Raw genomic sequence first — 13,308 nt, 5'->3', positions numbered from 1 at the left:
TTTAATTGAAACCCATTTTTCCTGACGAAGCTATGTTTTCGTTTTCTTAACTTCTTCGCTTCGTTAAACATACGATATCGGTGTTTTCATCGTTGACTTGAAGGGATTTCATCATCCTCCATACATATATTCTGTCTCACTGGGGTATCTGTAAAACATTTTAAATATTTTACCTAAGAGTTCTTATTCTCTTTTTATCTTTTCAGTTTAAAGGAGATATTAAGATAAATAAAAGTAGCTTAAAAACGTTTTTACATTCCACTTAGAAACCATTCATCAAGCATGGAAATCAGTCAATAACATTTTCGCTATGAATTTCAATTTAGTTCAATTTTTTTCTAAATCAATATCATTGCATCTAATACAAGAGGTTCGTGGGCCACATTGCTCACATTCGCACTGTGGCTAGCATGAAAGAAAATATTAGTTATTATTGAAAAGTCTAAACCATTATTTAAATGGGAGAAGGAATGATTTGCACAAACCTTGTTAAATTGTCTAAACTTCTTCCATATCAATATATGAAAGACCAATTACATCTTTGCTATTCTAGACAAAATATTTAAAGAATTTTATCATATATTTCTATGTTTAACTTTGGTCAGCTAGTGTGACCCTGCCCAACCACCGGTGGTTGAAACGAATTTGAATCTACACTTACTGAGAATGCTTCCCTAAAAATATGATCAATCGTGCCATTGCTAGTCTTTAGTTTTTAATACATTTTTCATACATATTTCAATGTGAAACTGCTCGGTCTTTGTGGACGCTGCCAAGCCCCGGGTGTCGTGTAATGATTTGAACTTGAATCTATACTAACTGAGGATGCTTCCAAAAAATAAGACCAATCATGGATTTTTTAATTTAGGGAAGTTAATTATAGAATTGTCCTATATATTTCTTTTTAAAACAATGGTCAGTCATTGTGGCCCCGCCCTACCCTTGTGGGTAATAATTTCTATAAACTTCAAGATACACTACCTGATGATAATTCCATAAAAATATGAACAAACATGGCTTTTGAGTTTTACTTATTCATTATTATGTCCCTTTTGAAGGGGGCCTAACTCTTCATTTGAACAAATTTGAACCCCTTAACTAAAACAGTTTTTGTGGCAAGTTTTAATGAAGTTGGCCCAAAAGTTCTTGAGAAGACGATGAAAATGTAAAAAGTTTACAGACTAACGGACAGACAGAGGGACATACAGACTGACAGATGGACAGACGGATGTCGGACAAGATGTGATCAGAAAAGCTCACTAAAGATTTCAGTTCAGGTGAGCTCATAAACTGCTTCCAAAACCAAACCTAATTCTCTTATTTGAAGATTTTTTATCCTACCAACTACAACACTGCTTGTTGAAATTAAATTTATATTTTTGGTCTACCTTCATTCTTTCTGTCTTGCTTTAATTCCAATTTCTCTTCTTTCCCTTGTTCCATTTCACTTGTGCTCGAGACAGGATCTAAAAATTTTAATTGTTCTTTAGAAGAATCCATTCATCAAGCATTGGAAACAGTCAGTTATATTTTCACCATGAATAAAGTTCAATAATTTTAATTTATATTAGTTTCATCGCATCCAGTTTTAACTGAACCCAAAACTTAACCTTTAATTTGGAGTTTTATCATCCTACCACCTACAACATTGGTTGTTGTCTTTTGAATGAAATTATAAGAATTCATATAGTTTGATAACTTATTGTTGATAAGCTTTGGTCTACCTTCAATCTTTCTTTCTTGCTTTCCTTTAAAGTCCTCTCCTTTTTCTTGCTCCATTCCACTTGTGGATGAGACAGGATCTGTAAATTTCATTTGTTCTTTTGAAGAAATCATTTATCAAGCATGAGAATCAGTAAATTATATTTACGCCATGAATATAGTACAAACGATATTCTTTACATTAATTTCCTTGAATAAATTTTAAACCGAAACCAAATCGAAAACTCTAATTGGAGTTTTATCATCCTACCAACTTCCTCATTGCTTCTTGTTTTTTGAATGAAATTAAACAGAATTCATAAAGTATGATAACTTATTGTTGATAACTTTGGATATACCTTCTATCTTCTTTACTTGCTTTCCTTTCATCTCCTCTTTTCCAGGTTTAGAGAGTCGAGATTCATCTATTAATTAAATATAGTTATATAGTTTAACTTGAAATCTTCCTCATTCTTATTACTTACTTATTTTTCTAAGTGAAGATATTATTTGTTTTGGATCTTCATTGTATTAAAATCTCATGAAGTAATCTGTGTGTGCTTACATTATTCTGTTCTTTCAGTGAGATTTAATGGGTAAATAGATTGAGGTTAGGATTGAGGTTAAGATTAAGGTTAAGGTTAGAGTTAGGGATCATTTGATATAATGGTTTATGTAAAGATTTCAGTTTGGTACTAAGATCACATACAAAGTATGACTTGAGATTTAAAAGAAATCAAAGAGTTTTTACCACAAATATATATATATTGTGAATTAATTTTCAGTTAAATACAGTTGACGTACAGACGTTTTCAAAAGAATTGTTTATTCCAATAAATTCCCTTCATGGACAAAGTCAATATTTCATGATTCATATTATCGGGTCAAGAGAAGATATTTATCTATTTGCTTGTTTCATAACGCAATTTTTACACTTCAGATCAGGGTATTCACTGTGGTATTCAATACGGTATTACTTATATCTTCAACTAAAGTCATTTTCTCTTATCTATATCTCAAATTTTGATAATCGTAAAAACTACTTTATTTCTTATTAACTCGGTCATTTTTCATCCACATATTGAAGTTTGTTTTATTCTCAGAAAATATTTAAATCTCAAGCATTAAGAAAAGATTCCTTTTCCTCTATTCCACTTACCGGATTCTTTGATTTTCTTTGACATCTTCCTATTGTCTTTAAACGTACAAGTATGCACGTGATAATAAAAATAGAACTGACGTAAAGGTTTTAAAACTCTCTATGAAAAAAAATACCCGTAACAAAGAGTCAAAGCTGAATCAATAAGCTAATAAACATTCTTTAGAGTAAGAGTTGTACCAAAATGTATGATAAAAAAGAGGGGTTAGGGAGCGGAAGGGAATTATTCTTGTTATACGAAATTAAATTATTATTTTTTTACTGTAACATTTCCTTCCTTGTGAATTCAATGATTTCTCTATATATCCAAACAAATGATTTCCAAGCAAGATTTGGACAAAAAGGTATAAAACCTAAATATGTAATAATACTTGACTCGAATAGATCAGTAATTAATCATCGATTTTCAACTTTAGAAAAAATAAATTGAGCTATAAAATGAACGATTCCATCGGGAATCGAACTCGGCACCCCTTAATCTGAAGTCCGCTGCTCTACCTACTGAGCCAAAGTGTATGATGGAAATAACAAAATAAACTTTGATACTTTGCTACACAAAGTATTAAGATAAAAAAAACAATAACCACGCCTACTGAAATCACGTGACAAAATTTGACATTGACGAGATGACTCCGGAGCGATCTTCGTAAAACCCCCTATACCCTAACCCTAACCCTAACCCTAACCCTAACCCTAACCCTAACCCTAACCCTAACCCTAACCCTAACCCTAACCCTAACAAAGAGTCAAAGCTGAATCAATAAGCTAATAAACATTCTTTAGAGTAAGAGTTGTACCAAAATGTATGATAAAAAAGAGGGGTTAGGGAGCGGAAGGGAATTATTCTTGTTATACGAAATTAAATTATTATTTTTTTACTGTAACATTTCCTTCCTTGTGAATTCAATGATTTCTCTATATATCCAAACAAATGATTTCCAAGCAAGATTTGGACAAAAAGGTATAAAACCTAAATATGTAATAATACTTGACTCGAATAGATCAGTAATTAATCATCGATTTTCAACTTTAGAAAAAATAAATTGAGCTATAAAATGAACGATTCCATCGGGAATCGAACTCGGCACCCCTTAATCTGAAGTCCGCTGCTCTACCTACTGAGCCAAAGTGTATGATGGAAATAACAAAATAAACTTTGATACTTTGCTACACAAAGTATTAAGATAAAAAAAACAATAACCACGCCTACTGAAATCACGTGACAAAATTTGACATTGACGAGATGACTCCGGAGCGATCTTCGTAAAACCCCCTATACCCTAACCCTAACCCTAACCCTAACCCTAACCCTAACCCTAACCCTAACCCTAACCCTAACAAAGAGTCAAAGCTGAATCAATAAGCTAATAAACATTCTTTAGAGTAAGAGTTGTACCAAAATGTATGATAAAAAAGAGGGGTTAGGGAGCGGAAGGGAATTATTCTTGTTATACGAAATTAAATTATTATTTTTTTACTGTAACATTTCCTTCCTTGTGAATTCAATGATTTCTCTATATATCCAAACAAATGATTTCCAAGCAAGATTTGGACAAAAAGGTATAAAACCTAAATATGTAATAATACTTGACTCGAATAGATCAGTAATTAATCATCGATTTTCAACTTTAGAAAAAATAAATTGAGCTATAAAATGAACGATTCCATCGGGAATCGAACTCGGCACCCCTTAATCTGAAGTCCGCTGCTCTACCTACTGAGCCAAAGTGTATGATGGAAATAACAAAATAAACTTTGATACTTTGCTACACAAAGTATTAAGATAAAAAAAACAATAACCACGCCTACTGAAATCACGTGACAAAATTTGACATTGACGAGATGACTCCGGAGCGATCTTCGTAAAACCCCCTATACCCTAACCCTAACCCTAACCCTAACCCTAACCCTAACCCTAACCCTAACCGTAACAAAGAGTCAAAGCTGAATCAATAAGCTAATAAACATTCTTTAGAGTAAGAGTTGTACCAAAATGTATGATAAAAAAGAGGGGTTAGGGAGCGGAAGGGAATTATTCTTGTTATACGAAATTAAATTATTATTTTTTTACTGTAACATTTCCTTCCTTGTGAATTCAATGATTTCTCTATATATCCAAACAAATGATTTCCAAGCAAGATTTGGACAAAAAGGTATAAAACCTAAATATGTAATAATACTTGACTCGAATAGATCAGTAATTAATCATCGATTTTCAACTTTAGAAAAAATAAATTGAGCTATAAAATGAACGATTCCATCGGGAATCGAACTCGGCACCCCTTAATCTGAAGTCCGCTGCTCTACCTACTGAGCCAAAGTGTATGATGGAAATAACAAAATAAACTTTGATACTTTGCTACACAAAGTATTAAGATAAAAAAAACAATAACCACGCCTACTGAAATCACGTGACAAAATTTGACATTGACGAGATGACTCCGGAGCGATTTCTTTGGACAAAAAGGTATAAACCCTTGACTCGAATAGATCTTTTCAACTTTACTATAAAATGAACCCATAACCCTAACCCTGCTCTAACCCAAAGTGTATGATGGAAATAACAAAATAAACTTTGATACTTTGCTACACAAAGTATTAAGATAAAAAAAACCTAAAATCACCAAAATTTGACATTGACGAGATAACCCTAACCCTAACCCTAACACTAACCCTAACCCTAACCCTAACCCTAACCCTAACCCTAACCCTAACCCTACCCGTAACAAAGAGTCAAAGCTGAATCAATAAGCTAATAAACATTCTTTAGAGTAAGAGTTGTACCAAAATGTATGATAAAAAAGAGGGGTTAGGGAGCGGAAGGGAATTATTCTTGTTATACGAAATTAAATTATTATTTTTTTACTGTAACATTTCCTTCCTTGTGAATTCAATGATTTCTCTATATATCCAAACAAATGATTTCCAAGCAAGATTTGGACAAAAAGGTATAAAACCTAAATATGTAATAATACTTGACTCGAATAGATCAGTAATTAATCATCGATTTTCAACTTTAGAAAAAATAAATTGAGCTATAAAATGAACGATTCCATCGGGAATCGAACTCGGCACCCCTTAATCTGAAGTCCGCTGCTCTACCTACTGAGCCAAAGTGTATGATGGAAATAACAAAATAAACTTTGATACTTTGCTACACAAAGTATTAAGATAAAAAAAACAATAACCACGCCTACTGAAATCACGTGACAAAATTTGACATTGACGAGATGACTCCGGAGCGATCTTCGTAAAACCCCCTATACCCTAACCCTAACCCTATATAAAAATAAGCTAATAAACATTAACCAAAATGTATGATAAAAAAGAGGGGTTAGGGAGCGGAAGGGAATTATTCTTGTTATACGAAATTAAATTATTATTTTTTTACTGTAACATTTCCTTCCTTGTGAATTCCTCTATATATCCAAACAAATGATAAGCCCCTAAAATAATTAATCATCGATTTTCAACTTTTGACGAGATGACTCCGGAGCGATCGTTTCTTTTAAATTTAAATGAAAGAAAAAGAAGACATTCTGCTCTTAAAATGATTAAAAACTACTCACATCTTCAATTTGCCATTGAAATTAAATTCAAAAAAATAGGTATCATCCTCGTCTTCAAGGAATGGACCTTCCCTCAATTTCCCCTTGTATTCAAGCAAAGGTTCACCTTTAGAGAACTTCCTCCTTGCAAATACACCATTTCCTGTAATATCAACAATCAAAATGTATCATTGATGCTATTATCTATACTCAGTGTATAGAATTTAACAGTTTTTTTTAATTTTTTACCTATCTCATCATTAATATATTTCACCATGAAATTGGAATCATCAATCAAATCAAGGACATCAGATTCTTTTTTAGCTACGCGTCTTCTTGGATACCTTCTTAAGGTTGAATGAGCTCTTGCAGTGTTTGAAGGACGAATTAAAACGAGCTTGCACTGAGAAATATGCCTGTCTAGAATTTCTTTCAGAAATGTAGAGCCCAGAGATTCATCTTTAGGAGTTCTCCATAATCGGTCCCAACCCCGACCTAGTAAATGATCTGTGAAGAAAGCCACTTTCTGTGTCATTTCATATTCAAACGATTTGACTTTCAGTAAAACGGTCATCTTGATTTCTTCTTTTATTTTGTCCTGGATAAAAAACTCATTGCTAATTTCCCTGAAGACGTCCTCTTTCAATACTTTCATTTCTTCCATAATCATCACTCTAGTGTTTTCCATCACCAGATTCCTCAATGAGGTTATCTCTTTGGTAATAATATTGTCCAGCTCAGATATTGTAACATATTCTGTTGAAAATATAATTAATTGAATTATGCACCTTGAAAATTAAATACTTTCTCCTTTAAAAATGATATGTTTTTAACTTAATTTAATGAGTAAATATAGTTACCGTTCTCTTTTCCTGCGTTTGTGTCACATTCCATTTTCAACTGAAACACAGTTTAAACCATGTAATTTATTTCTGACCTTGAAAATGCACTGGTTTATATTGACCTTACTACAACTTCAATTCTACATTTTCACCTTCTTTTCGATCTCTAGCGACAAACTATATACATTTATTAAAAACACAACCAACAAACACACACACACACACACACACTCACACACACATTGGCATAAATATATTTTCCAGAACTCACCTGATTTGAATACATTCTAAACCCTTGTGTGCTCTACTTAAAAATGAACAGCAAATTAAACATCCAACCTCAACCTGAAAGACATTATGTAACGATATATTTAGCTATACAGCCTCAAACTTCGGTATAATCTTATGATCAGATTTAAGGTTAAAGTTAAGTTCAAGATTAAGGTTAAGGTGAAAGTTAAGATTCAGATTCAGGTTAAGATTAAGATTAGGTTAATGTTTTGAATTTTTGGTTTTGCGTATGATTAAGATGAAGTTTAAGGTTTGTATAAAGGTTAAGTTTAAGACTAAAGTTAAGGGTAAGGGATATATTAAAATTTTTATTACATTTCCATTTAAGTTCAACGTTCATATTGAATTTTTAGATCAAGTTAAGGTCAAGTTTGTCTTAAGGTTAAGGTTAGAATAAAGACTAAAATTAAGAATAAGATTAAAGTTACAGTTGCGCTTGAACTTGCAGTTAAGGTACGCTCACCTATGTCTTTACCTTAAATAAACACATCTTATGCTGCTACAATAATTTGATTTTTTTTACCAAGAGGTTATTACTGATATCACAATAGTCTAACACCTCACCTTTATCAAAATAATTGACTTCTCTAGCCCTGCCGTTAACCTAACCTGCTAACCATTCCTCCAACGCTGATGAAGACGCTAATCTGTAACCCTAACCCTAAACCTAACCCTAACCCTAACCTCATCATGTTTATCACGTGCACATTCCATTTAATCGTTATGTAAAACGTAAAGTTGGAGGACATTGAAATGACTGACAACGAGGTCGAATCAGCATACATCACGACAGGTAAGGAAAATACCGAAGAAGTCATCAAGTTTGGTTTGAATCCAGCTAACATACTTACCAGAACTGAACCAATTAGAATAAGAGATTGTACGATTCCACGTGTCACTCAAACCTTGTGGTATGACTTCGATTTTGATGTGGACGGTATAGTGGCAACTTTAGAACGATTTTCAGATATTTCAGCTTCATTCACGTATTTAGGAATTCTACCAAGAGAGAAATTTAGTCTTATTAAAGTCTATAACATTGTCAGGAAGCATTTGCCTCTAGCCAGTTTTTCTAGGAAGGGGCTTGAATGTTTAAGATGGAGTGTGAGTACAAAAATGTTTGAAGGTGATGGTTTTGAATTTCATCTCGCCCTATTACCAAAACCTCAACGCACACATTTCACACATGTGAATGAATCACTTCTTCAAAAATATCAATACGATTTTTACGATTCGTTCCGAAATAATTTTTCGAAGTGTATTCAATCCTTGTCGCCAGTGGATATATCTAGAGGTACATTTAAGAAAAATTCAATTAAAAATATCCGGAAATGGAGAGTGTTACCAGACGACAGGATTCTTGTGTTACGTCTTTTGGATGAAGCACTTCAAATAACGCTGCATAAAGAGGAATTTGAGGTGACAGTATTAGCTTTTCAATTAGGTCAACATGATACTTCGGATGAAATCATCGTAAAAGCATTTGATGTGAACAAAGCTACTATTTCTATTCATGCTGCCATAACCATTTCATCCAAGTTCTTTGATCAACATTTATTATGGTCAAGATTTGGACTACAAGATATTGTCGGTGAGCGTGGGACATTTACTACAGCACTCACTTTGAGTTCCTGTGCAAACTTCCAGACAAACTTAGACGGAAGAATACTTGACATTACTCAAGAACTACGACAAATTTGTAACCCTCCTCATGTCTTACATTTTGTCCAATTCTATGCCGACACTCCACATCTGAGTGTATCGTATATTCATCCAACGTTTGGATGCATAGTTTCTACAGGTATTCTTCATAAAGAAATACTAAAAAGTTTAGAGAAAAAAAGCAAAGAGTACTTAGATATATGTGAAGAAAACTGCCTTAAACTGGTCAAGATCAACGCTAGGGTTGAAATAGTTGCCATGCAACAGAACAGTTCAAAAACCATTATCGCTAAAGACTTTATCGATTGTTCTGTGCTACAAAATCTAATTGCAAAGTACCCGCTCTTGGTGCCATTTTCGAACAAAACATCATCACTAGATCCCCAACTGACTTTTTCTACTTTTATATGCAGTATACCAAAGCATATTCATCAGACATTATTCACTTTGTTCGAAGAGAAAAAAAACAAAGGTGGTTTTTTTGATGTTTGGAAAGCATATCAATACGAAGTTGCCAATGAAAAATTCTGGAGAGGAAAACCAAACTCAGTACTTGACAATATTTTTGCGTCAAATCTTGGACCGGGGGGATCCTCTCCTGACAGATCACTTACTTGGGAAAATGGATTCCTATGTCTTGAAAATAGTGAAGTAAGTGCATTAAACAATAGAAGTACCCCTCCACTGAAGTTTATAAAACTATCCAAAATAGAAGAAAACAGAATTCGACGAATATTCAATTTTTCTGACGTTTTGAAAAGTGGCGAAGTAGTAATTGGCAAGAGAGCTGTCTTAATCTTAATTCAAGACATTATGGCTGATCCTTACAGAATAGCAAATTGTGGTCACTCTCTTTTAGCAAACATGAGAGGTAAAACTTTCCCAGGAGGGGGGAGATTTTCTGGGTCCATCACCTTGTTGGACTTATGCAATAAACTTTGCAACAAACTACAATATAAGCACCCATATGTATTTAAGCGTGTCTTAGAATTGATAGAAGAAGAGGGTAGAAATACTACAGATGTTTTGATAAAGGGATTTCAAAGTTTAGATATTATATACTTCCCAGATCTATCATTTTATGACGGGAATAGAAATCCTAAAATAGCTTGGAGAGGAAATGGGTATTTGAAAATTCTATATGAACAATCTGGCCAAATTTCTACTGACAAAAGCATAGAAGTCACTAATCTTGTTATCCATTCTCTAGAATCAGAAGGATTAGTTCATTCTTCAAAATTCCGAGATATTGCAAATGACAATAATTTTTCCTTTCCATGGATTTCGGAGATTCTTTGCAATTTGATGGAAGAACATTTCAACATTCAGTTATTGACAGAAATTTGTACCTATGTGTCATGCATAGGTTTGATGCAAAATAACTGGTATGTTTCCTACGAAAATTTCCAAAAACATCATTTGAAGATCCACAAGAAACTCCCAAATTTGACAAATACCCTTCAGAAACATGAAATTCTTTCCACATTTAGACTGCAAATTTTCCCTCATCTTACAGTGATGAAGTTGCATGATCATCTTCCGTATTTGATATCTAAGCCTGAAGTAATGTATGAGAGATCTGAAAAACTTAATGATGACTCTGAGAATGAAGACAGTTCAGGAGAGGTCGAAAGATTCGAAGATATGAACCCTAACCCTGATGATTTACCAGTTAATGAAATTCAGAGAGAGAATATTCAAAAGGTACCAAGAAAACACTGTGCAGCTGGATTTCGAGGCCGCTGGCAAGGATTGGAACTTGAAATCTTACATGTTGTTAAACTAACAAAACCAAAGTCTATTAATGCTGCATACAACTTCTACTTGAAACTGTGCAATGAAAGAAATGTTGTGGATAGAAGCTTCTGGTCTTTTAAGTACAAATTCAAAAACATACCTTGATTATTTATATTTTATTCGTGACATAGAGAAAATAAAGGAAAAAATTATTGAACACAAAACACTATTAATTTTCTTTGTCACTTTAAAAGAAACATGATTTCAACCCATATTGTAAAAGTCAAAACAAGCAATATAAATAATAAAACATATACCTGTTTATTCTATAGCATGCCAAATATTTGTTAAAAATGTGATAATACAGATTTTTTAATTTGAAAATTATTGACACGAAACGGAAAATGACATTCATTCAGTCCTTGGAAAATATTGTCAGTGTGAATAAATTCTTCAAAACTTCAGTTTTAAGAGAAAATATCACCTATTTCTTTTAACAATGAATTTTAATGCTTACAGCTCCTAATTCAAGCTAATCAAATGATCAACAAAAATTTGAAAAACATTTGTTGATTTGTAAAGGAGATTCACGACGTACAAGTCATCAAGATATAAGCAGGACTTGTGCCTTGTTCTTGTAGAAAATATTATACTTATGATATTAAAAGATTCATCATTTCAATAGAAACTGTGTAATCATAATAAGAATTAACTTCTTTATCGAGAAAATCTGCTTTGAAAAAAACTATTGAAAATATTAAACCTATGTAAACAATAACATGGAGCGTACCCTGTGTACTTGACAAAGGTTCATGGTTCTAAATCTGTCTTGTATATCTACTACTGAGAGTCAAATTCCTGCTCATCATTAAAAATAGGCAATAAAAAAATATTTGTACAAACATATTTATAATTTTCTTTGTTAAATCAAAGAAAAAAAACCCAAATCAATGATATCGACTCATATTGTATAAGTCGAAGTAACCAATGTACCTTTTTATAATTACACACTGTATATGTTTATTTTATAGCACACAATAAAAAGTTGTTAAAATGTCATAATGTTTACTCGCTCCAATACAGTTATTTTAAGTTGAAAAATATTTAAAGTATTGAATAAAAAACTGAAAATGATCACTGTCAGAGCTAATCGGAAATGTTTAAACAATTTTAAACCTTTAGAATAGAGGGACAGGAAATAATTATAACATATTTTTTTAAAAATAAATTTTAATGTTTTTAATTCCTAATCAAAACAAATCAAACGATCAGCAAAAAATTGAACATCATTTTTTATTTATAAAACAGATGTGGAACGTAAAAGTCTTCAAAATTTAAACAAAACTTGCGCCTGAGTTTTGATTTTTAAATCATACTCACAACATAGTCGAGATTCAACAAATCACTACAAATTGTGTAATCGTCTTTAAAACTAGCTTCTTTATTGAAAAATTATGTTTTGGAAGATCATATTAATGTATTTAACCTAGGTAAAGAAAAACACGGAAACTTGTTTTTTTTATTTGCAAAAGGTTTGAGGTTATCAATCTGTCTTGTATCTCTATTACTGGTATACAATTTTTTGATTATTATTTAAATCTTACAAAATAAAAATAATTGGATACAATATTTCTAATTTTCAATTAAAACTTTAACCAAACCCACAATAATATCGACCCATAATGTAAAAGTCGAAAAAAAAAGCAATATACATATATGTAATAATATTGTATATTTCACTTTATATCTTGCCAAAAAAAATTTAATATGTGATAATATAAACTCTCTCCAATAGAGGTATTTGAAAAATGTGAAAATATTGAACAGAACTGAAAATGAACTTTATTCTCAGAGATTATTTACAATGTGTTAAAACTTTCGAACCTTCAGGTAAAAGGGACATGGACACAATCTTAACTTATTTTTTATAAATTTCTTTTTTAATGTTTTCAATTCCCTAGCAAAATAATACAATAGCTAACTATTGTAAATCTAAGTGTCAACGTTTTCACCAAAGTTTTTCAGAGTGTCAAAGTTTTCGCTAATGTTATTCAAACTGTCAGAGTTTTCGCTAAAATTTTTCAAAGTGTCAAAGTTTTAGCCAAAGTTTTCCAAAGTGTCAAAGTTTATGATATTTTTTTTCAATGTATCAAAGATTTCGATAAAATATTTTCAAAGTGTCAAAGTTTTCTTCTATGTTTTTTCTTAAGTGTCAAAGATTTCGCCAAAGGTTTCTTTTGGTCAAAGATTTCGCCTAAATTTTTAAAACGTCAAAGTTTTCACCAAAGTTTTTCAAACTGTCAAAGTTTTCGTAAAAGTTTTTCAAAATGTCAAAGTTTTCGTCAACGTTTTTCAAAATGTCAAAGTT

At 32.0% G+C, this 13,308-nt stretch overlaps 1 protein-coding gene across 1 annotated transcript; it reads right to left on the bottom strand.

The window, feature by feature from the left end:
- Positions 1–13: 13 nt before the first annotated feature.
- Positions 14–2,893, bottom strand: LOC134258237 (uncharacterized). The gene is made up of 5 exons (XM_062740773.1): positions 2,861–2,893; positions 2,061–2,126; positions 1,725–1,802; positions 1,389–1,466; positions 14–148 (listed from the first exon to the last, which is right to left on the bottom strand). Exons 1-5 carry the CDS (start codon positions 2,883–2,885, stop codon positions 87–89), a joined length of 309 nt encoding a protein of 102 aa, XP_062596757.1. The 5' UTR covers positions 2,886–2,893; the 3' UTR covers positions 14–86.
- Between the last annotated feature and the right edge of the window lie 10,415 nt (positions 2,894–13,308).

The sequence above is a fragment of the Saccostrea cucullata genome, unplaced genomic scaffold (assembly GCF_032062105.1).
Source record: "Saccostrea cucullata isolate Sc308-1 unplaced genomic scaffold, CSIRO_AGI_Scuc_v1 ctg15596, whole genome shotgun sequence".
Taxonomy (NCBI): Eukaryota; Metazoa; Mollusca; class Bivalvia; order Ostreida; family Ostreidae; genus Saccostrea; species Saccostrea cuccullata.
The sequence above is the reverse complement of the archived record's forward strand: the minus strand, read 5'-3'. Positions and strand labels throughout refer to the sequence as shown.

What these genes read in the sequence shown, in the direction of transcription:
- LOC134258237 (XM_062740773.1), bottom strand. Translation starts at nt 2,885, where the DNA reads ATGTCAAAGAAAATCAAAGAATCCG. An exon ending in AAAGAAAATCAAAGAATCCG is followed by an intron (nt 2,127 to 2,860) that starts GTAAGTGGAATA and finishes TTTAATTAATAG; the next exon opens with ATGAATCTCGACTCTCTAAA. An exon ending in GCAAGTAAAGAAGATAGAAG is followed by an intron (nt 1,803 to 2,060) that starts GTATATCCAAAG and finishes TGAAATTTACAG; the next exon opens with ATCCTGTCTCATCCACAAGT.